At 45.0% G+C, this 24968-nt stretch overlaps 1 protein-coding gene across 2 annotated transcripts; it reads left to right on the forward strand.

Moving 5' to 3' along the window:
* Window positions 1-490: 490 nt before the first annotated feature.
* Window positions 491-24810, forward strand: CYSLTR2 (cysteinyl leukotriene receptor 2). 2 transcript variants are annotated; one of them, XM_086329052.1, is made up of 5 exons: window positions 598-734; window positions 5880-5943; window positions 18667-18965; window positions 20975-22009; window positions 24124-24810. In XM_086329052.1, exons 4-5 carry the CDS (start codon window positions 20976-20978, stop codon window positions 24191-24193), a joined length of 1104 nt encoding a protein of 367 aa, XP_086185178.1. In that variant the 5' UTR covers window positions 598-734; window positions 5880-5943; window positions 18667-18965; window position 20975; the 3' UTR covers window positions 24194-24810. The 2 variants fall into 2 exon arrangements, with proteins under 2 accessions (XP_086185177.1, XP_086185178.1); XM_086329051.1 differs by lacking the exon at window positions 5880-5943 and having other exon boundaries at window positions 491-734.
* Window positions 24811-24968: the final 158 nt, after the last annotated feature.

Here is a 24968-nt window from a genome sequence, read left to right on the forward strand (position 1 = left end):
ACATTTAGAAAAAGGAGAAAAGAAGGAGAACCAGAAAGAAGCAAAGAAGAAATAATCCAAGGAATAGAATAGGAACCAAGAGAGTCAGAGAAACAAGGAGGAGAAAGTTTCAAGAAATGGACAGTGGTTAACTGTGCAAAACAAATTGAGGAAGGAAGACGAGGACTAAAACAGGACCTTTAAGTGAGCAATCAGGATACCATGACAGCATTTTCACCAGAATGGATAATATCTCTGCCTAAGTACAAGTAAGTTGAAAAAGCAAGTGGGTGTTGGAATTGCCCTGAACAGCTTTGAAGCGCTATACTAATAAGGTGGTGTTGATTTTAGTGTCGTCATAGAAACAAAAAACATGTCAGAGAACTAAAGCCACTTAAAACTCCTGACTCCAGCCCATCACGTCCCCTTGACTTGTTTGTGAAAGATGCCAATAAAAACAATGAGAGGGGAGGAGCTAATACAGATTTCTTCCTTTAGCTGTGGTCCCTAAGTAGAAATCTTCACTCTTTATCTTGAGAAGGAAGCCAGCACCATCTCTGACACAAAAGTTCCTTACAGCACAAATGGCTGTCTGACCAGAGTTCCTTCTTCTCTTGCCATTGGCTGACATTGTGCATAAAATACACTTTGCTGTTTCACTTTTTTTTAAAACAAGCAAACTGAATTACTTGGAGGAGGAAGACAGCAGAGACAGAGGATACAGAGCCACGGCAGCTGAAAGAAAGAAAACTCAGGTGAGCATTTTCATCTTTGCCCTGTTAACTTGTTAAAAATTGTGCTTTGCTATGTTTCATAGGAAGAAGAATAATTTTTTAAAGTAAGTTTATTTTGTTCTACTATAAACTTTTTTTTACTACATGGAACTTTAAAAAATATTGGGAAAGTACAAAAAAAGTAGAAGGAAGCAAAAACCACCACTGAGATAGCTGCTATTGATATTTTGGGGGTTATTTCTTTCCATTTATTATGTGCGTCTACCTATGATTTTAGTTAATTTTCGTAGTCATGCTTGTACACAACAGATACGTTTATATTCCTTTTTTCCATTACAGCATACATTTTCCCACATTGCTGTAAATGCTTTATGATCATAATTTAAAATTGCTGCATAGTATTACATGGAGGAAATTTTCTGTACTTTGCCCAAGCATTCCCCTATATAGGGTCATATAGCATCTTTCCTTTTTTCATACAGTGGGTCATTTGATAACATAAGATATATTTTTTTTTCCTTTCAGAGTCTTGTTTTTTGAGGAGAGGAGGTTAAACTTGAGGATGTAGATTTCAGCTCTCAGTTTTACTGAGTTTAAGTTTTACTGAGAGGCACAGTGGGAGGGAAGGTGTGTATGAGACCGTGTGCTTAAAATCTGCTTGTGACCCTTTGGGGACCTCAGCCAGTGGTTCTCAACTCTGGCTGTACATTCCATCAGAATCATTCACTTCTGGGGAGATTAGAAACTTATCTTTAGAATAATTGAAAATTAACTTTGGTGAGGAGCCACTCATCTGTTGTTGTTGCTGTTGTTTTAACTTTTAAAAATTTCTCAGGTGGCTCTAGCGGGTGAGAAGCATAACAACAACCAACCTAGGTTATTTGTAATATTTCTCTCTCTCTGACCCATACCTGAAAGCAATACATTTTAAGGGAAAGGGGATGCACTATCAAGCAAGCTGTCTAAGTCTCCCTTTCAATACTGCCTTCACTGTCTATGAAATCCCTTCACATACAGTCGTTCATTTGATTCACGTGAGTGCTGGAGTGTGTAACTCTTACTTTAAAATAAGAAAGTACAGCCAAGAGGACACAGGATCTTTCCTAGGGTCGAACCAGAACTGGCCCAATCTGGTTCAGTTCAGGGCACATACATCTTGAGTAATGGTTATTGTAGAAAAACATTGTTCAAATTTTGTTATGTCTATATAATTGCATATTCTTTTAGCTCTTTACATGACATTGACATGTAATAGTTATTTACATGGCAATGATTATGATTTAGCAGGAAGAAAAAAGCAAGGTTACAAAATAGCATTAAAATATGGACTCATTTTTGTTTGAAAATATGTATATTTGAAGAAAAGTGAAAGGAAGTAAAGGCACAAACATTTGTATGTGTCTGGTTGGTGGTAAATCTTATAATTTAAGTTTATTTCAGCTGGTATTACTTTACTATTTTTTTTAACCACATTCATTGCTTGTGTAATAAAGATGTGAAGTAAATTGAATGGAATTGTTCTTGTCTTTCTGGTTGGCTCTTCTCCAGATGAAATGGTACCAGCTCATTTTACTTGGCCATAAAGAAGCCTTTCTTTTCATTCTTGATGAGTTTTGTTCATACTTGTCACAAATGTTCCTGTTGTTGTTAGCTAGCATGTTCTTATCATTGTTAGCTAGCATCACCTGGAAACTTACCAAGTGTCAGGCATTGAGTTAATTGTATCAGTTTTCCTCATCAATGCCCAATCTTCCCTCTGCGGATGAAGGTCTTGAAGCACAGGAGTAAGAGTGACCAAGAGGCAGAGCTGAGGCTCAAACCTAGTTCCCCTCTAACTCAAAACACATGTTTTCATTCGTGATGCCATCTTTCCTCCCTGACCTGAGGTCATCAAGGGTACCCCGCATCACGTACACATCACTCATTTGGGAAGAAAGTGATGTATTTTTTGTGGTGTACTCATTGCATTGGAAAAGCCCCTGATGCTAAGAAAGACTGAAGGCAAAAGGAGAAGAGGGCGACAGAGGATGAGATGGTTGGATGGCGTCACTGACTCAATGGACATGAGTTTGAGCAAACTCTGGGAGATAACGAAGAACAGGGAAGCCTGGCGTGCTGCAGTCCATGCAACGTGCACTCCGTGTTGCAAAGAGTTGGACCTGATTAGTGACTGAACAACATTGCTATAAGTCAGGATCACCTTGGGCATTTGAGTATCTCATGTGTGCTCCAGACTCAGGGCTTCCTGCTTTCCTAGTTTGTGTTGCTCACCAGGCATCTGAGGCATGCTAATCCCCCAAGGCTAAATCTGGACAGTAGAAGCCTAACAAGTGATTGTGCAATGACCCAGTGAGCTCTGGTTTATACAGCAGCCAAGCTGGGCAATGTTGAGAAAGTCAAGAATTGGCCTAGGTTTTTCAGCTTTTCTGTGGAGCCTTATCAAATCCACAACAGAACCCACAGCACTGTATCTATGGTGTCCTCACGGAACTGCCCACTACTTCTTTGTGTTGGAATTACTTATGTGTGAGTCTCATTCCTTCTGCTGGATGAAGAATGGCTGAAGATGGAGTCTCTGCAGACAGCCCACTACACGGGCTCCATTAAGAATAAATGTTTTTATCGCTAAGTCGTGTCCGACTCTTTTGCAATGCCATAGACTGTAGCCCACATGGCTCCTCTGTTCTGTGGATTTCCCAGGCAAGAATACTGGAGTGAGTTGCCATTCCCTGCTCCAGAGGATCTTCCCAACCCAGGGATCGAACCTATATCTCCTGCGTTGGCAGGCAAATTCTTTATCACTGAGTCACCTGGGAAGCCCTAAGAATAAATGGGCAGGTGTAAATACATTAATTCATCAATGAATGTGAACTTCTGTTAACAGCTTCTTTTTATCTCTATTGAACCTATTAACCTCTTTATGTGAATTGACCCACGGAGAATGGGTATAGTCTTGGACGATCTTTAAAGGAAAACTTCTCCTCTGGCTTGGTGGCAGTAAGGGCTGACTCCTTGGACAGAGAAAGTAATAGAAGCTGGAACAGCAACCTGGAACCAAAGAATCTTAAAGTTGGAGCATCCTCACGAAGAGCCAGGGTTAGTGCAGAAGCTTTTTACATCTTCAGTATTTCAAGAAGAGGTTTTAAAGAAGCAAGCAGATCTGAGGAAGAACAAGAAGAAGGGGGGATATGTGGATAAGTCAGGGGAAGAGCAGCGAAAGGAAGAGAGAGGAAGAAGGGGTAGGAAGGGGAATCTATTTGCTCCGGATGTTCATCAAGCTGGGAGAATTGAAAAGGGTCCAGTCCACGGTTATTATTTCTATTGCATGTTATGAAAACAAGAATATGTTTATCATGGAAAAAACAAAACACCATTCTCCAAGTAAGTGTCTTCCTGTGGGTTTATAGTTTTAGCTTGTTTGTTCCTCTAGTACGGGAAACACAATCATCTAAAAAATGCTTGAAGGCATCACAGATTCTTTGAAATAAGTTTGTTTCCTTTTATTTTGAATCTTAACCTCAACTAGAATTTTGTTGTCTTGCAAATTCTGAGAGATTTGAAAGCGACTTCCCTTGTTAGTTGCAGTGGAAGTTATTGGCCCAGAGCCAGAAAGACAATTTGCAACCCTCAGAGATAAAAAGAGAGGCACCTCCTGTGATGTCTGGGTGTCTTCTGCAATCTTCCTCTTGCCTATAGGCCATTGACCTGATATATTTCTGTCCTCGATGACTCAGCAGGTAAAGAATCTACCTGCAATGCAGGAGACACAGAAGACGTGTGCTTGATCCCTGGATGAGCAAGATCCTCTGGAGGAGGAAATGGCAACCCACTCCAGTATTCTTGTCTAAAAAATCCCCGTGGATGGAGGAGCCTGGCTGGCTACAGTCCAAAGGGTCACAAAGAGTTAGACACACAACTGAGGGGCTAAGCACTCACATGCATTCCTGTCCCCAGATCTTAGATTTGAACTTCAGAGACAAAAAGTTTGTGAGGAAAAATGCCTGGACATCAGTTCAGTTCAGTTCAGTTGCTCAGTCGTGTCCGACTCTTTGTGACGCCATGGACTGCAGCACGCCAGGCTTCCCTGTCCTTCACTATCTCCCAGAGTTTGCTCAAACTCGTGTCCATTGAGTCAGTAATGCCATCCAACCATCTCATCCTCTGTCGCCCTCTTCTCCTTTTGCCTTCAGTCTTTCTCAGCATCAGGGTCTTTTCCAGTGAGTCAGTTCTTCAATTCTGTTGTAAAAGACCGTTGAGAATTTTTCTTCCCTGGAAGATATCTATCATGAAACATAAAATGAGCAGGGAGTGGGTGAATCATAGTTTCATTTGCTCACTCACTGGTTATTTCTTTGTGCACATTTATGGCCACAAGCTATGCCAGGACCCAGGATACAGCAGTGACAAGTAAGGTGTTCTTGCTTCAGTGAGCGAACACTCTGCGGGGTAGGGATAAGCAGGAGCTAGTGGCTGCCCCATGGGTGGTGTGAAGACAGGAAGCACTGGAACAGCCAAGACCCAGAGGGCTCAGAGAACGCTCTTTCTAGAAGTGATTCTGGGAAGAAACTTGAGGCTGGTAAGAAAGAGCCTGGAGTAGGAAATGGCAGCCCACTCCAGTATTCTTGCCTGGAAAATTCCATGGACAGAGGAGCCTGGTGGGCTACATACAGTCCATAGGGTTGCAAAGAGTCAGACATGACTAAGCACACACACACACAAATAAAGGGCCAGGTGAGGAACTGGAGTTCAGACTAAGTAGGTAAGACAGAGTCTGTATGTTCAGAGCATTGAACTAAGTTATGAGGCTGGAGTGGATTTTTCTGAGGACAGCGGTGGAGAGATGACAGCCTGTCGTGGGCGACCTTGAGCGGGCCCCTGGGTGGAAAGAGGGGCTAGTGGGAACCTTGGGTAACAAGGCAGGCCTTCCTTGAAGGAGACATTGGGTGGCAGAATGAGCTGGGGCTGTGGGCTGAGGGGTGGGGGGAGCCGGCGGTGGGCTTTGTCCTTTGACCTCTCCCTTTTAGGTCACCTGTGTCCACTGTCCCCCAGGCTACTGGCAGCTCGTTAGGACACCTTCCTGGACAATTCTCCTGATTTTAAATTTTTTTGAGACCTAGGAAAACATTTTCTTCTTATCCTTTACAGCTTTCTTACTTTCCTTTACAGCAGGGGTAACCCTAATCTCCTAACCTCCAGGATCTAATGCCTGATGATCTGAGGTGGAGCTGAGGTAATAATAATAATAGACATAAAGTGCGCAGTTAATGTGATATGTCTGAATCATCCAGAAACCATCACCCCCGCCCTGGTCCACAGAAAAGTTATCTTCCATGAAACCCATCTCTGGTGCAAGAAAGACTGGAGACCACTGCCTTATAGTTTTCTTACCATTCTTTACAGGTATCCTGCACCTGGCATACTATCTTCCCCCTGGCAGTAGCCAGGCTTGCACAGGCTGCTGATGCCTTGAAAATGTGTGATGTGCAGGCTCCGTGCAGCTGTGGGGGGTCTTTCATGGTGTTGTCTCCCTGGTCCTCTCAGTGATGCCGAAAGGCTGAGTACTTGCTGAAAATGCTCAGGCCACCGCTAAGAGCTAGAGCTAGGGTTTGGATCCTGTTGGGATTTACTCCCCAGATTTTTCTATGACTTCATCCCGCCACTGTATCCTGCCAGGAATCATATGATGCTTAACTACCTACCTTGATCAATAATTCCTTTGCTCCAAGAAGTGAATTTAATAATGGAAGGTGAAATGCTAAGGTGGAAGGGGAAAGACAGAGAGGGAGTATTCATTTGAATAAGTGGGCTTTAGGGGAGCCCCTGAGTTGTGTCTCGTAGTCACTTGGATTGTGGACAGCAAGAGTCCTGATGCTGACACAACCCCTGTGAAATTACTGAGGTGAGTAGGGCAATGGCCTCTGAGATCACACTTGCTGGTTTTCTGTCTTTGGAATCAGAAGACTTGGAAATCAGAGGCTCAGCTGCAGAATGAGTCTGCGACGTTTCTTGGATGTTTCTTGGATCAGAAATTGGGTTAATAACAGATACTTCCAATCTTCATAGACTGATGAAGTGCATTAGAAAACAACTTTTTAAATGCTCAGATTCTTTATGAAATTAAATCCATAATCAGCTTTGCTGCTGTTGTTGTTGTTCGGTCACTCAGTCGTATCCAACACTTTGCAACAGCATGGATTGCAGCACACCAGACCTCCATGTCCCTCACTCTTTCCCGGAGTTTGCCCAAGTTCGTGTCCATTGAATCAGTCCACTGATGTGAGCCAAGCATCTCGCTGTCAGAGGCAGAAAGGCTCTGGCTTGGGTGTTAACCCTCCCCTAGGGTTCAGTCCCCTGGGATAAACTGTTTTCTGGGAGCATTTTCTCCTCCAAATAGCACATCAAATAAGAAAATTGTGCAGAGACTCCAGTACTAAGGCGTAGCTCTCCCCATATATGTCCATAACCCATGGGCACCTTTGGGCACGGGGAAATTCTCGAGAATGGAATTTTGGAAGAGCATGTGCTAACTGACCGGGACAAGTGGTCGGCAAAAGAGAGAGAAAAGGCAGCTGTTGCTAAACCATCAGCAAGACGCTGCGACTCAAAGGAGCTGACACTTTGACAATGCCAGTGCTCTCCAGATTGTCACCTTTCATGCATCCGTGCTGATCTTTGCCCTGATGGTGGCCCTGGCAACACGCTTCTTCTCGAGGTTCTTCTTCCTGCGTCTGCCCGCCTGCATTTGCGGTGGTGAATGTCATTGACCACACACTCTGTATCTGCGTCAGGTTCTCCTTTTGGTGGCAGCAGGCCAGAGCTCCTGTGCACTGCATATGCACCCCACCCCCATGGGGCCTGACAGACAGTATTTCAAGCAGCCTGAGGCTGAGTCCAGGCAAGAAAGGTTCTGGTGGCTCCCAGGGCTTCCATCCCTAGATCAGGAACATCCCCTGGAGGAGGGCATGGCAACCCACTCCATTATTCTTGCCTGGAGAATTCCACAGACAGACGAGCCTGGCAGGCTATATAGTCCAGAGGGTTGCAAAGAGTCAGAAACACAACTGAGTGACTAACACTTTCCCCGTTCCTGTTTGCCAAATCCTGTGGGGTTCCTGAGAAATCTGCGGAGAGATGAAGGCAGGCCAGGCAGCTTCCTTATAAAAGAAGCCAGTGAGAGGAGGCAATTATAAGTAGAAAACTACTCAGAGCATTCAGTCTCCCACAGGGGCCCTCTGCCACAAGGACTCCCACCCTTGCTGCAAAAATTCACTCAACTCTTCCCCTGATGACAGAGACCAGATTCAAAGACTGTCCCTTGGGTCTTCAAGCTCCCCAGGAATTCCTGGAAAATTTCATGAAGAGCACACTGACTTTTCTGTCTGCCAAGCCCTGGAGTGAGTCCGGTACAGTTTGGTTGGGATCTGGGAGGAGAGGTCAGGTCTTACGAGCTTTGTAACTTGTGCACATGAACTCCTATGCAGAGGACAGATAGGAGACAATGAAAGTCAGGCCCTGGAGGGGAAGCTTCAGTATCATCCTATCAGGCCCAGGACTCTGGTTGAGGGGTCCCGCTGGGCCCCAGATCTGTTAAAAAGATCTTGGCAGCACAGACTGGAGAATTTGCTCCTGGGGGAACTTCCCAAGCCCTGAATGCTATTTAACACCTACTGGTTTATAGCAGATCCGCTAGCACCTCTTTCAGTGACAGGTTGACATCATAGCTATGAAGTGTGGGAGGAAAATGGCATTTGGCAGACAAAGGACCATTAGGCTGGTGGTACGGGAAAGGATGGGAGGCATTGGCACTATGGGACAGATGGGGCAGAGAATCAGAGTGGCAGAACACTCCAAGATGCTGACTCCATAGAACAAGGCTCTGAGTGGTTCACTCATCTGCCCCCTGTTTATTTTAGAAGCCCAGAAACCAGCTCCTCATTCAAAAGATATGGTAATCTCAGATCTGTTCGTTTGTATTTCTGTTTTGACCTGTAAGCATCTAATTCACGTTAGCCCTTGAAAAACTCTATAAGTATTAATACAAGACTGTTTCTGGGAGGCTAAAGAAGTGTCTCAAGCTATAATTTCCACCTGGACATTTGGAGCCTGTTACAACTGAGGGCTGAGCTAGCAGGGTTGGATTTCAAGAACAAGGCACTCACTGATACTTCTCTGTTTTGGAGGGTATATTAGCTACCACTTTGGGGCCTCTGGGACTCTGAGGCTGTAAAACCTTTCAATCCAGAGGGTTGAGTCCTCTTTGTACAACTTCAGGGAGCTAAGTCTATGAACTTTTACAGTAATAACAGCTAATGATACAGAAGGGCTTTCCAGGTGGCTCAGATGGTAAAGAATCTGCTTGCAAATGCAGGAGACCCAGGTTTGATCCCTGAGTCAGGAAGACCCCCTGGAGAAGGAAATGGTTACCCACTCCAGTATTCTTGCCTGGAGAATTCCTTGGACAGAAGAGCCTAGCGGGCTACAGTCCATGGGTTTGCAAAGAGTTGGACATGACTGAGCTACTAACAATGTTAATTCTTTAATTCTTCCCTGGTCACTCAGACAGTAAAGAATCTACCCTCAATGCAGGGGACCTGGTTTAGATTCCTGAGTTGGGAGGCTACCCTGAGAAGGGAATAGCTACCCACTCCAGTATTCTTGGTGGTGAAATAACGCTGAAAGCTCAGCCTCTGTGCACTGGTGCTGAAATGAATCTTGGAGACAAAGTTTGGGGTGAAGTAGAAAAGAATAGCTTTATTGCTTTGCTAGGCAAAGGGGGCACAATTGGCTCCTGCCCTCAAAATGGTGTATCCCAGCCCAGAAGGATTTGATGAGGAGTTTTATAGCAAATGATTCAAGGGTGGGAGTGGTGATAAGATTAGCGTGTGTCCAGAGCCTACACTCCTCTAATCTGGTCTCAGTTCAGTTCAGTTCAGTCCCTCAGTCATGTCCAACTCTTTGTGACCCCATGGACTGCAGCAGGCCAGGCCTCCCTGTCCATTGCCAACTCCCAGAGTTTACTCAAACTCATGTCCATTGAGTCAGTGATGCCATCCACCCATCTCATCCTCTGTCGTCCCCTTCTCCTCCTGCCTTCAATCTTTCCCAGCATCAGGGTCTTTTCAGGTGAGTCAGTTCTTCGCATCAGGTGGTCAAAGTAGTAGAGTTTCAGCTTCAACATCAGTCCTTCCAATGAACACCCAGGACTGGTCTCCTTTAGGATGGACAGGTTGGATCTCCCTGCAGTCCAAGGGACTCTCAAGAGTCTTCTCCAACACCACAGTTCAAAAGCATTAATTCTTTGGCACTCAGCTTTCTTTATAGTCCAACTCTCACATCCATCCATCACTACTGGAAAAACCATAGCCTTGACTAGACAGACCTTTGTTGGCAAAGTAATGTCTCTGCTTTTGAATATGATGTCTAGGTTGGTCATAACTTTTCTCCCAAGGAGTTAAGCATCTTTTTATTTCATGGCTGCAGTCACCATCTGCAGTGATTTTGGAGCCCCAAAAAATAAAGTCTGACACTGTTTCCCTATCTGTTTGCCATGAAGTGATGTGACTGGATGCCATGATCTTAGTTTTCTGAATGTTGAGCTTTAAGCCAAAATTTTCACTCTCCTCTTTCACTTTCATCAAGAAGCTCTTTAGTTCTTCTTCACTTTCTGCCATAAAGGTGGTGTCATCTGCATAGCTGGGGTTATTGATATTTCTCCTAGCAATCTTGATTCCAGCTTGTGCTTCATCCAGCCCAGCCCAGAGTACATATGATGTACCCTGCATATAAGTTAAATAAGCAGGGTGACAATATACAGCCTTGATGTACTCCTTTTCCTATTTGGAACCAGTCTGTTGTTCCATGTCCAGTTCTAACTGTTGCTTCCTGACCTGCATACAAATTTCTCAAGAGGCAGGTCAGGTGGTCTGGTATTCCCATCTCTTTCAGAATTTTCCACAGTTTGTTGTGATCCACACAGTCAAAGGCTTTGGCATAGTCAATAAAGCAGAAATAGATGTTTTTTTGGAACTCTCTTGCTATTTCGATGATACAACAGATGTTAGCAATTTGATCTCTGGTTCCTCTGCCTTTTCTAAAACCAGCTTTATGGAAGGTTATGGAGGCTGGAGTCTGTTTCCTGCAAGAAATGGAATGACAGAAAGACTTTCATGCCCAGGAGCCCCACTGGGAGCTCAGTTTCACTAACAAGTGTTGCTTTCTCCAAGGTTTCCTGTGACCCAGGTTCTAACCTCATGGGTTATCTTGCTTAATTCTCACAGCAACCTAGACAAGTAAGGAATATTGTTTTAGTTGTCTCCATTTTATTGATAAGGAACTGAGGCTCAGTGAGATAAGGTCCAAGGCCACAGAGTTGGTGAGTGAAAGAGCCAGGTTTCAAACCAAAGCTTTAGCTCTCACCTGCTGCTCTAGTACTGCTTGCCTGCAGTAGAGGGGAACCCCTGTCATCCTTTCAGCATCTTTATCATTAAATCACCTCTCAGTCTTTCATGGGGGTTCCCTGGTGGCTCAGACGGTAAAGCGTCTGTCTGCAATGCAGGAGACACGGGTTTGATCCTTGGGTTGGGAAGATCCCCTGGAGAAGGAAATGGCAGCCCACTCCAGTATTCTTGCCTGGAGAATCCCATGGACGGAGCCTGGTAGACTACTGTCCGTGGGGTCGCAAAGAGTTGGACACGACTGAGCGACTTCACTTTCACTTCCAGCCTTTCATATTTTTACTAATGCTCTGAGATCCTTTTCATCTCTTTATCATGGGTCTAAGCCCACACTTTGAGATTTAATCACGGTAGTTGATGTCATTGAGTGCTCACCTTTAAAGTGTGAAACACTTTAAAGTCATCATGCCACTTACAGATGAGGAAACTGAGACTCTGAGAAGATAAATTGTTTGTGCAAGATTCCCAAACTTGTAAGTGGCAGATTTGGCTCCTTATACCGACATTTCTGTGAACTTTAACAAGGACATTACAAGAGCTGCAGGAGTGATGAGAGAGACCTATGAAAAGTGTCGGTTGGGTAAGGCGACATGCAGAAGGTGATGCAGGTGTTAAAGAAGAAGATTTGGTTTGACTAGAGTTGGGCTTTCCTGGTGGCTCAGTCAGTAAAGAACCTGCCTGCAACGCAGGAGACCTGGGTTTGATCCCTGGGTTGGGAAGATCCCCTGGAGAAGGGCAAGGAAACCCATTCCAGTATTCTTGCCTGGAGAGTCCCCACGGACAGAGGAGCCTGGTAAGCTACAGTCCATGGGGTCGCAAAGAGTTGGACATGCCTGGGTGACTAAGCACACACACACACACAGAATTGGGTACCTTGCAGACTGGGGAGGAGGAAGATGGAGAAGAGGGGGAAAGGTGGAGAGAACAGAGTAGACAGTCCAGTGTTCAGGACTCCATGCTTCCAATGCAAGGGCCACAGGTTTGATTCCTGATTGTGAAACTAACATCTCACATGCTGCAGGACATGGCCAGGAGGGAAAAAAAGTAGCAGAGTAAACAGCACGGGTACATACCTGAAGAAGTGCAAATCCAGTCCCCAGCTTCCTGGCACTGAGGAGCAGTAAAATTATAGCGATAATGCCAGCTTCATGGTTTGCAAAGTGCTTTACCCGCATTTGCTTCTCTTGGAGCTCTTTTCTGTTAGAGTCAGCGGAGAGCATTATCCTCATTTCACAGATACACTTCCCCAAATAAGCGAAGTGATGTGTTAGCCAAGGCCACATGTATCTAGAAACTGACAGAGCAGGACCCAGGCTTCTGTGCTTTTTCCACCGTCTGTGGCCTGGTGGCATGGCTCCGTTAGCTGACTCTCATTTATAAAAATACAGGTATAACTGTGACCAGTGGTGCAAGGTCTTAACAGCTAGAAATTGGGAGAGCTGGAAGTCAAATTTCAGGTTCAGTGTCCATTCTGCTCTAGCTTGGTTCAGGTGTATGAAGTTTGAGGAGATAGGACAAGAAATGAACAGAAGAAGAGATGGAAGCCCATTTGAAGACGGGCTGAGAGTTAAAGGGGTGTCTGCAGAGAAAAGAATGCGTCTTTCCTCCCTGATTTCCTCCAGCAACAAACACTTCACAGAAGCTGACTGAGACTTTCTCACCTCTCAGAGTAGCCACTTATTTAACCCCTGCTCCTTTATTAGCTCTCTGGCCTTGGGTTCCCAAGCCACCACACCCGCTCTCCCCCAGGAGCACTGATAAGCTTGCTATGAAATCTTTCAACCCTTTTTATCCCCCATGACCACTCCCTCCTCCTTAAACTCCTTAAAGCAGTCTTGGCCTCCCTGAAGTTGTGTTCTCTCTCTCTCTTTTTTAAGTTCTCTGATTTTATTTTTTTTTTTTTTGGGGGGGGGGGTGTTCTACTAGGTCTCAGTTGTGGCATGTGAGATCTAGTTCCCTGACCAAGCACTGAACCCAGGTCCCCTGCATTGGCAGTATGAAATCTTAGCCACTAGACCTCCAGGGCTGCCCCAAAGTTGCATTTCTGATTCATCTCTTATCATTCAATCACTTTCTTTCCAGGTTCCCGTTCTCTCTTCCTGTTCCTTAATTGTTGATGTTCCCCCAAGTTCTGTCCCTGATCTTCTCCCATCTCTGCTGTTGTTGTAGCCACGCGTTCCAGGAAACAAACTCACTCAGAAGGACAATGCAGATAGTGGAGTGCAGTTTATTACACCGGCGGGCCCAAGGCAGAGTCTCCTCTTAGCCAAGGACCCCGACCAGCATTTGTGAAAATCTTTTAAACCCCATGTGTACGTGTCTGAACCCACCACTCCAAATTCCTTGAGACTTACATAAACCAAGGAAAATACAATCCCAATAACCCCATCATCCACGTGCTATGTGCTCATGTGCTCAAACAGTCAAACAATTAACCAATAATCAATAAACCCGAGGTTACATTCTGATAGATACAGAAAAATTTATGGCCTCTCTGGAGGAAGGGGTGATTAGTGTCTGTTTTCTCTTAGGCAATGGGTAACCTAGATATGATCTTCAAGGTTCCCCTGTCTGGAGGGGGTCTTATCCTTCTGTTGTTGTTTTCATAGGCACTAAACACAGAGTTCAGAGTCCATTGGAAAGGTGGCTGAGCATGATCAGCATGAACAGGCCTAAGATGGAGTCCAGGCCCTATGAATTCCTTCTTCACTGTCACACCCCTACAGGAGCTTGTCCACTCTTCTGGCTTCAATTACCAAGTGCTGGTGGCCCCTAAACCCAACAGGCTTGCCTGTCTCCTCCTCCCCAGCTCTAGACTGAGATCAGACACTTCTGTGTGTTTCATAAATGCTTCAAATTCAAAATGCTCAGTTGAACTCATTTTACATGGCCCTTCCCAAATAGCAGCTTCCTCTTATTCCTTTCATGTTCTTTTTATTAACATAAGACACCATTCTCTCACAAAATAAGAGAATGTTGACCATCCCCTACCCGAACTTTTCCTGACCTCCCAACCTCCCATAATGAAAGTGAAAAGTGAAAGTGAAGTCGCTCAGTCGTGTTGGACTCTTTGCGACCCCATGGACGGTAACCTACCAGGCTCCGAGGTCCATGGGATTTTCCAGGCAAGAATACTGGAGTGGGCTGCCATTTCCTTCTCCAGGGGATCTTCCCAACCCAGGGATCGAACCCGGGTCTCCTGCATTGCAGACAGACGCTTTACCGTCTGAGCCACTAGGGAAGCTGGAACCCATCCCCAACTCCAGTCTCATTTCTTTATATTCTCAATCTCATTCAAATATGTTCGCGCGCGCGCGCACACACACACACACATACACACCGGCTTTCCTGGACAATCGCAAGAGCATCCCTGGGAGTCTCTGGGGACCTAGGCTTGTCCTCCATCACACCTGTAAAATGCAAATCCACTTTCCACCATTCAAGGGTTCCCACTGCCCTCAAAGTAAAACCCAAACTCTTCCGTGTGGAGGTAAGTCACTCTTCTCGCCCTCTGCCCACCTGACCCTCCCTTTCATGCCTCAGCTGCACTAGAATGCTTGAAGACTATGTGACTGTGCCCTAGGGCCTCGGTCTTTGGGGTCTGCAGCCGGGTACAGGCTCGTACTTGAGACACACAGGTAAGCACACCTGTGGGCTCTGTCCTGGTCAGTGCTGAGAGTGCGGACAGGATGTGAGACAGGTCTATCAAGCTCCTGGCAAAGCAGTAAAAGATTCTGAGGTGGGGACCTCCCTGTCAAACCGGTGGTAAGACTCCAGATTTCCACTGCAGATCCCTGGTTGGGGAGCTAAGATCCTGCAAGCTGTGAGGTGCAGGTTGGCCAACAAAGAAAAAAAAGAAATAAAATATTTTTTCCCAAGTATAAATAAAAATAAACTTCTGTGAGGTTTTGAGGAGTTGCAACTTTGCAGTGACCATAAAGATGTTTCAGTCCTCCAAGTTAGCTCTTTGTCCTCATCAGCGCACATGCAGCATGTTTGGTTTTCTTTGTAACTGCGACACGGAATCTCCATCTGCTGCTGCTTTGCACTCTTTCTTCTTTGTCGTTTTAGTACCATTAAAGCTGCAGGAGACAAAGACTCAATTCTTTCTTTGTTCTGAGGCCCCTTTCAGTCCAGGAAGCTATGCGCATACTCAAGCCCTCCTCTCTCTGCGTGCACGCGTGTTAAGTCACTTCAGTTGTGTCCAACTCTGTGCAACCCTATGGCCCAGAGCCCATGTGGACCAGGTTCCTTTGTCCATGGGATTCTCCAGGCAACCATACTGGAGAGGAAGCCAAGCTCTCCTCCAGGGGATCTTCCCAACCCAGGGATCAAACCCGCGTCTCTTACAGCTCCTGCATTGGCAGGCAGGTTATTCACCACTAGCGCCACCTGGGAAACCTCTCCTATCTCTCTACTGCTGCTGCTGCTGCCAAGGCAGTGCAAATTATGCTGTCAATTTATTTCCTAATTTTCCTTGAATTTGCCTCTTCTCAGCTTCGTGTCACATACTTAATTTGTCTGGCTGATTTTTAGAGCCACATCTAGTAGATGATTTTCTTTTCCTTTTTTTTTTTTTTTAACAGTCTTGTGAAAGGTAGCAATATGGTGTAGTCAAATGCATGTTTTTATGGGCAGTAAAGAACAAAGTGTTTTAAAGGTTTCTTAAAGGAAAGCCATGCGCTGAATGGAATTTTGGATTTGAGCTGGCCCTGCTTTTGACCTGTGACTCTTAGTTAAATGAGGCTTCTAGGAGGGGTTGTTGTTTAGTTGCTCAGTTGTGTCTTTTTTGCGACCCCATGGACTGTAGCCCATCAGGCTCCTCTGTCCATGGGGTTTCCCAAGCAAGAATACTACAGTGGGCTGCCATTTCCTCCTCCAGGGTATCTTCCCAATCCAGGAACTGAACCCACATTTCCTGTTTTGCAGGCAGATTCTTTACTGCTAAGCCACCAGAGAAGACCCTCTAGGTGGGGGGTTTGTGTTTTTCTTTCTTTAGATGTCCAAGGATGAAGATGCTCTTCGAATCAAAGCCCCAGCTTCTGTAGCCTCAGCCCCTCTTCTTCCCACTGGGGCAGTTTGACAGCCTTGAGCCACGCCTGCGCCCACCCCCACCCCCGCCCCCCACCTCCAGCCCCTCTGGGGCCCAGAACACATCCCAATCCGAGGCAGAGAACTTGAAGTAACTCTGGGACTCTCCTTACCCTTGGGGTTGATCTCTTCCTGATCTGGTGCCTTGATTCTAAAACTGAGCATCTCTCTCATTCCTGAGATTCGGTCCCCTTTTCAACAAAGGCAAAGGGCCCCTCTTTTGGCATCCCTGGCCCAAATCTCTGCACCCAGGTGTTGTTCGGCATTCAGGTTCTCCCGCAATGACTGGGGCCTGCCTGCAATGGCCAGGCCTCCTCTCAGGCCCAAAGTCCTCTCTTTCCATGATGGCCTGGCAGTACAAGCACCTTGCTGCCTGCCAATGCCTCCTGAGTTCTGCCTTCTTCCCCAATTGCTCAAAAAGTACCTCTTGCCAGGGGCTCTTGTTGGTTCCCTCATAGCCATCAATATCCTGGGGAGCAACTGCTACCATCTTTTTTTGCTCTCCTGTCCATGTTCATACCTGCTGGGTGCCATGCTCTGCCTGGGATAAGGGACTCTCCCAGCATCTGTGGCTCTCTTTGCGGGCTCACCACCCCCAGTGATGGAGAGGACAGGGTGGAGGGCCAGACTGCCTTCCTCATCGCAAGTCACAGGGATCTGCCTTCCTCATCACAAGTCACAGGGATCCTGTTGGTCTTGAGATGAAAGAAGCAGTTTTAAGGTCTTTATGGTCAAAACATTTAAGGACCTGATTGCTCTCAAGTCTATTTCTACTATTTTAGATCCTTTCCTGATATCAACTTTTCCTAAGATTTTGTCCAAGTTCTGGCTCCAAAGTCAGGGCCATATGGACAGGACTCTGTCCTTTTCTAAAAAGGCCATTGGTAATAGAACACATGGGCTTCCCAGGTGGCTCAGTGGTAAAGAATCCACCTGCCAGTACAGGAAAGGCGGGTTTGATCCCTGGGTCAGGAAGATCCCCTGGAGAAGCAAATGGCAAACCACTCCAGTACTCTTGCCTGGGAAATCCCATGGACAGAGGAGCCTGGGGGGCTACAGTCCATGGGGTCTCAGGAGAGTTAGGCAGGACTTAGAGACTAAATAACAACAACCCATGTAGGACATCACAGTGCATTAGATTTCCCTGTGCTACACACTGTGCTCCCAACAGTTGTGTATTTTGTACATTGTATAGATAGTGTGTATCAATCCCAGTCTCCCAATTTCTCCCATTCCACCCCTTTCCTCCTTGTGTGTGCATGCTCAGCGGTGTTCGATTCTTTTCAGCCTCAAGGACTGCAGCCCACCAGTCTCCTCTGTCCATGGAATCTTCCAGGCAAGAATGCTGGAGTGGGTTGGCATTTCCTTCTCCAGGGGATCTTCCTGACCCAGGGATTGAACCCATGTCTCCTGCATTGATAGCAGTAGTAGTAGTGTTAGCTGCTCAGTCATGTCTGACTCTGTGACCCCATGGACCATAGCCCACCAGGCTCCTCTATCCATGGGATTCTCCATGACAAGAATACTGGACTGCATTGCCATTCCCTTCTCCAGAGGATCTTCCCGACCCAGGGATCGAACCCAGGTCTCCTGCATTGCAGGCAGATTCTTTACTGTCTGAGCTACAGGGAAGACCATTGATAGGCAGATTCTTTGCCACTGAGCCACCAGCAAAGCCCCGTGTGTGTGTTTTTTGTTTGTATGTTTGTTGTTTGTTTTGACTGCACCGCACTGGCTTTGGGGATTGAATCTGCGACACAGCAGTGAAAGTGCTGAATTGTAACCACTAGACCACCAGGAAACTCCCTGTGGTACTTTGTTAAAGAGCCCTAGGAAACTAATACAACTCTCATTTCACAAAGTAATGGATGCTTAGAAATGCTCATTCCCCCAATAGTAAGTGCTTCCAAATTTCATTGACACTAACATAAAAGGTAGAAAGTGAAAGTGAAGTCTGTTGTGTCCGACTCTTGTGTGATCCCATGGACTGTAGCCCGCCAGGCTCCTCAGTCCACGGGATTTTCCAGGCAAGAGTACTGGAGTGGGTTGCCGTTTCCTTCTCCAGGGGATCTTCCAACCCAGGGATCGAACCCGGGTCTCCCGCATTGCAGGCAGACGCTTTACTGTCTGAGCCACCAGGGAAGCCCCCAACGTAACTTAGAGCTCTTTAATTCCAGACATTTGAACCCTGGCTTGTTGATCTGGCCCATTAAGTAGGGATCTTCTTCATCTATCAAAATCATATTCTAGATAAGTTATATAATAACATCAGCATTTCACAGGGAAGATTTTATAGAACATTAGTTCTGTAGAATAGCAGAATGTTTCAATGTGCAAAAACGTTTTCAGAGTAAAAAAAAATATAGAGGGACACCCTGTATTAATCAGACTTGTTTTTTTTCTTATAGGACCTCCTTGAGCTTTGACATGTGTTATGAATCTCCAAGAGAGGGATACTAAAGCTTGCTGTGTCTCTCAGGCTGATTTGAACACAGAAGCCTTTCCTTACACAGAACATCTCATGGAATTCGTAGTTTGTGGAAGATACTTTGGGAAGTGCTGAACTAAAGAAAAGACTTTTTTTTTTCTTTTACATTATTTACATACCAACCGTATTTTCTGAGTTGCATCTTCACATCAGTCTCTGAAGGAGAATTGAAAAACATATTTGCCGTATCGGAAATATATTTACAAAGCATCCATTTGGGTAGGTTAATTTAACTAATGTTTTACCATACTTCTTTTAGTCTTTAGATCATTCTGTGAATTCTCAGGGTCAGTGTCTTCTAGTCAAAGGCCTTTAGGAACACCCCTGTAGTTGGACACCATTGAGTTTATTGACTTGTTGTATCAAGGAGAATGCACACCATGGGAAATCAGAATATCTCAGGAAGAGGGTGTTGGAAAAGAATTATTGCAGGAATTGTGCTTGTGTTAGGTAATTTGGGGCTTAGATTTAAAAATGGAGGACTTTGCAGAAACAAAAATGGTTATTAGTTCTTATAAAAAACTGTAAAATAGGGACCCAGACTACCATACCCAGACAATGAAATTATGTCCCCCCAAGCCACTTGTTTTTTCCCCTAGATATCTAGAAGTCTGCCCCTACCTCTGCAGTTATGGGCTGTCCTGTAGTATTTACATAGGTAAAGCAAGAAGTGTTCAGTATAAATTTCTCTTTGACTAGAAAAGAAGAAATTAAGAACCTTGTGATTATCCATGACAACTATGCCTAGTAAATTTACATTTAAAGCAATGCTTGGTCAAAGATAAACAAACCTGCACACTTCTAAGAGTGGTAAGACAGATTTTATTCAATCATATACTATTGCAATTTTTTCAATAATATACTAGTCCAACATGAACTGAACTCAGAAGTAACTAGATGTTTTATCTTATTTATTTTTTAAAAAAATACTTACTTATTCATTTATTTGGCTGTACCGAGTCTTAGTTGCAACACACAGGATCCTTGTTGGGTCCTATGGGATCTCTCACTGCTGCACTTAAACTCTCCAGTCATGGCGTACATGCTCAGCAGTTGCAGGGCGCAAGCTCAGTTGCTCCATGGCGTGTAGGATCTTCCCTGACCAGGGATCAAACCCACATTCCCTGCACTGCAAGGAAGATTCTTACCCATTGGACCACCAAGGAAGTCCCTGCTTCTGCTAAGTCGCTTCAGTCGTGTCCGACTCTGTGCGACCCCATAGACGGCAGCCCACCAGGCTCCCCCATCCCTGGGATTCTCCAGGCAAGAACACTGGAGTGGGTTGCCATTTCCTTCTCCAATGCATGAAAGTGAAAAGTGAAAGGGAATTCGCTCAGTCGTGTCCGACCCTCAGCGACCCTATGGACTGCTGCCCTCCAGGCTCCTCTGTCCATGGGATTTTCCAGGCAAGAGTACTGGAGTGGTTTGCCATTGCCTTCTCCAAGGAAGTCCCTAGGTGTTTTAAAAAGAGAATGAGAAAAAGGAGAGAGAAGGGAGTGAGCAGGGGCTCAGTAGAGTCAGGGAATTTAAAAAATTACAAATAGGAAGGAGGGGTTGGGTCAAGGTGGAAAATATCTGGGTTTTCTAACTGGTGCTTACGAGATTAGGCTCCTACCCTCCCACACAGGCTTGAGGCAGAGGCCCTATGTCCAGGTGTTGGCTGGAACAAACACTGAATTCTTTTGACAGCCTTGAGTTTTCTCAGGCTATGTAAGAAGGGGAGGTTATGGTCATCCTCGAGATGCAGTCTTGAGTTGTTCAAAACTATGTTAGTGTTTTTATGTTAGTTGTTATTCAAGTCAGCGTGAGCCAAGGTTGACACCTGGTTGACGAGGGCTCAGAGGAGCCTGGCTAGAGTTTCATCAAGAAGAGAATCTTTGTCAGCTTCCAAAGCAGAAGATGTGTAATTGATGACTTTCTCCAGGGTCACAGACAAGTTTTAGATGATCTTCATCTGGACCCTGGGCAAGAGTTCCCCTAGTCTGAGACTTCAGCTTCAGTCAAATAAATGAATGGTTATTCTGCATTCTAGAAGTTTATCATGAAATGAAATGAAACATATAGTGAAGACAGATGGTAAAACAATAAGCATATGGTAAGACATAGCCAATATTTTTTGATTCAAGTTTCAAAGAAAAGCTAGTATTTCTCTCTGTTTCATTAAAACCTGGATAAATGTAAGCAATGAGCAGGAAGCAACCTTTTGTATCTGTTTCTTTTTGATTCAGCATGGAAAGAAAACTTGTGTCCTTATCTCCATCCATATCCGCATCAGAAATGGAAACCAACAGCACCTTCAGCGATCACCATAGCAACAGGAACTGCACAGCTGAAGACTTTAAGAGAGAATTTTACCCCATTGTGTACCTGGTAATATTTATCTGGGGAGCCTTGGGAAATGGCTTTTCCATATATGTTTTCCTGCAACCTTATAGGAAGTCCACATCTGTGAACATTTTCATGCTCAATCTGGCTACTTCAGATCTCTTGTTCACAGCCACACTGCCCTTCAGGGTGGACTATTACCTCAGAGGGTCCAATTGGATATTTGGGGACCTGAGTTGCAGGATTATGTCTTACTCTATGTATGTCAACATGTACAGCAGCATTTATTTCCTGACTGTGTTGAGTGTGGTGCGTTTCCTGGCAACCGTTCACCCCTTCCGGCTCCTTCATGCCACTAGCGTCAGGAATGCCTGGATTGTTTGTGGCATCATATGGATCTTTATCATGGCTTCCTCAACAACGCTTCTGAACAATGGCTCTGAGCTGAAGGGCAATGTCACGTTGTGCTTGGAGCTGAATCGTAATAAAGCTCCTAAACTGAAGACCATGAACTACATTGCCCTGGTGGTGGGCTTTCTGCTGCCCTTCTGCACACTCAGCATCTGCTACATGCTGATCATTCGAGCTCTGTTGAAGGCGGAGGTCCCAGAATTAGGGCTGCGGCTTTCTCACAGGAAGGCATTGACCACCATCATCATTGCCTTGGTCATCTTCCTCCTGTGTTTCTTGCCCTATCATATACTGAGAACCCTCCACCTGCTCCAGTGGAAGGCGGATATATGCAGAGACTCGCTGCATAAAGCTGTGGCCATCACACTGGCTTTGGCGGCAGCCAACAGCTGCTTCAACCCTTTGCTTTATTACTTTGCTGGGGAGAATTTTAAGGACAGACTAAAGTCTGCACTCAGGAAAGATCATCCACAGGAACCAAAGTGCAGCTTTCCTTTCTGTGTGTGGCTGAAAAACGAAACAAGAGGGTAAGGGGTTCTTGGGCGAGGCTGTTCCTACGTCTTGTGTCCACCTTCATTCACATGTGGTCTCCAAAAGACCATCTATTTACACCATTCCCAACAAAGGTCGATTCCCAAGATTTAATTGACCATGATTTTATTATAAGACCTACTGCAAATTTTTCATTAGGTGTATCTTCAGTGTTTGAGCCTAAATAAGGAGTACAGCAGGAAAAATCCCCGTTAGAGTCTTGCAACCAGAAATGTCAGACTGGGAGAATATGCTGAGCACAGTGGCTGCTGCTTCTCATCAAATTCTGTATCAGTCATATCTCTGGCCCACTAGGCATTCTAAATGCTTAGTTTTAAGACAACCCCAACGTTTCCAGCTTCTCTTGTTCCTCGTCCTTCTTCAATCTCCTGTTGTTATTGTTGTTCAGTCATTATATATCTGACTCTTTGCGACCCCATGGACTGCAGCATGCCAGGCTTCCCTGTCCTTCACCAACTCCCAGAGTTTGCTCAAATTCATGTCCATTGAGTCAGTGATGATAACCATCTCATTCTCCTGAGATACAGCCAATTAACAAAGCTATTGGAGGCCCCAGAACAGATAAGAAAAGCATCCTTAGAATTCAGGGGAAAGATTGTGAAGAGGAAATCTGCCCTCTAACAAAGCAAAGTCAAGGTCCCCAACAAGAACTGAGGGGAGAAAAACGGAGAGAAGCCCTGGGACAAGAGAGAAAGGGGAAAAAGAATTTCATTTTGCACTAGGAGAGGATTTCTAGTGCAAAATGAAAATCCAAAGGCAAAAGCTATGCCTTTCTCTTGTCAGGGGCTTAGGAAAGACAGGAAAATTAGGAGAAGGATGCGGGGCATTGCCCTCGGGGTGGAGGGATTATGTGCAGAATAGGAAAGAAGGGGATCAATTTTACTCTTGAGATTTGGGTTCAGGCTGTTTACTGCAGTTCTCATCCTACAAGTTAATCCATTTGGATGGGATAAACCTCCAGAATAAAGGAGATGGTGCTAAGGGTTTGGTTGGGCACTCAGAGAGAGGGTAAGCTGGAAGGCAAGTTACAAAGATTGTGGTACCCCTGAAATTCTATGAAATTCGATGAACATTTGACAGAACATGAGAAGGGTGGCTTTCTTCTGAGAGAGTGTAGAAAAGCACTGGTTTGTGGGAGGCGGGGTCCTGTCTGCCCACTGAAGGAAAACCAAGTCGACTACCTACTGCCACCACCATGACCACTGTACTGTCAACAATCGAGTGCCCTCTCTGTGCTGGGCAGACTGTGCAAGGCACTGCGCTGTGCTGTGCTTCGTCACTCAGTCATGTCTGACTCTTTGTGACCCTGTGGACTGTAGCTCACCAGGCTCCGCTGTCCTTGGGGATTCTCCAGCAAGAATACTGAAGTGGATTGCCATGCCCTCCTCCAGGGGATTCCCAACCCAGGGACTGAACCCAGATCTCCCACATTGCAGGTGGATTCTTTACCATCTGAGCCACCAGAGAAGCCTGTGCAAGGCACTACTCATCCATTAATCCCACTTAACCCTCACACAAAAGCCCTGTATTTTCATTTTACAGATGAAGGAACTAAAGCCCAGAGAAATTAAGAATTTTGTTCAAGTTCATAGAGCTCCACAAGAATTTTAAAAACATCTGTGCAGAGGGGTTGGCTAGGTGCTTCACCCACCATTTCCCTGGCAACCCTCCAGGGACATTACTTGACTGTCTTAAGTGAAAGCTTTCTTCCCTCATCAGGTACCTACCCCTTCTTACTCTCATGAAAAGACTGAAGGCTGAAGTTTCTCTCTTTGGAATTAGCCCCAAGATAGAGTGGGGGGTGGGAAGGAGGTGGTGTTCTGAAACTAGGAAGAGACTGAGGGGAAGTCCTCATAGTGAAGAGGAGCCTCAGAGTTCTTTGGTCACTCAGCTACCAGAATGCTGACAGACACACACCTTATCAAGACACATGCCTGGAGGATCCTTCTACAGGACAGCAGTCAATGACTACTACACATCGGAGAAAAGGGCCAGAACATGAAAAAGCAACAGTAAATGAGAGGGTAGATAGAAACATTTTCAGTATGAAAGGTCTCAACATTTTCAACACCTTTGCATTTTTTAACAGAACCCTACAGGAGAGTTTGCTTCTCCAAAATAAGAGAGTAAACCAAGATAAAGGAAAACATGACATCTAGAAAGCAGAGACTCCAACACAGGATAAAGATGAAGAAAATTCCTAGGATGTTGGTGTGTAGCAGAAAAACAAGAAATTGATTGATTTACACGTGTTGGAGAGATTTATGTCTTTCTTGGATAGCGTGGGATGAACTGGTAAAAATACACAGGAAAATAAGCAAGTTAAAAGAGAAAGCAATTATTAAATACTAGGGGGAAAGAAACTGATGTTCAAGAATGGAAATAAAACCATAGTACACTACATGGTTCAGCTGTGAACAATATTTACATAGAGAATATAAATAGCAAAATACTGTGATATAATTTTTTTCAGGAAATGAGGGAGAGAGGTTGTGTATGTGGAGGGAGGGGTATAAGAAATCTATGGCCCTTATCACAGAAAATGCATAATAACTAAAGCTAAAGAATGATAACTACCTGTATAAAAATGTTATTTAACAATAGAAGCTAAAGTGCAGAATAAACAGTAAAAATAATTGATAGGATTGCCTTTGGAGAGAAGTTGGATATGGGAAGATAGGGTGGGGATTTCTCTTTTCCTTTTAATAACTATTTAACTGTCTAACTTGTGACTATGTATTGCTGAAATAAAATAAAAATTAAGTCAAAATTAAAATTTAAAATTAGAATTAATTCTGCCTTAAAAAATAAAAAAGACAAGGAAGAAAAGAAAGGCTACCAGAAATGGAAATTGAACACTGAGAGAAGAAAGGAAAGAAGAAAAGGAGTACATTTGGATCTGGGCCCCACCCAGCCTTGCCATGCAATGGAAGT

Source organism: Bos grunniens, chromosome 12, assembly GCF_055505025.1.
Source record: "Bos grunniens cultivar Pamir isolate PY7600 chromosome 12, Bosgru_T2T1.0, whole genome shotgun sequence".
NCBI classification, from domain to species: Eukaryota; Metazoa; Chordata; class Mammalia; order Artiodactyla; family Bovidae; genus Bos; species Bos grunniens.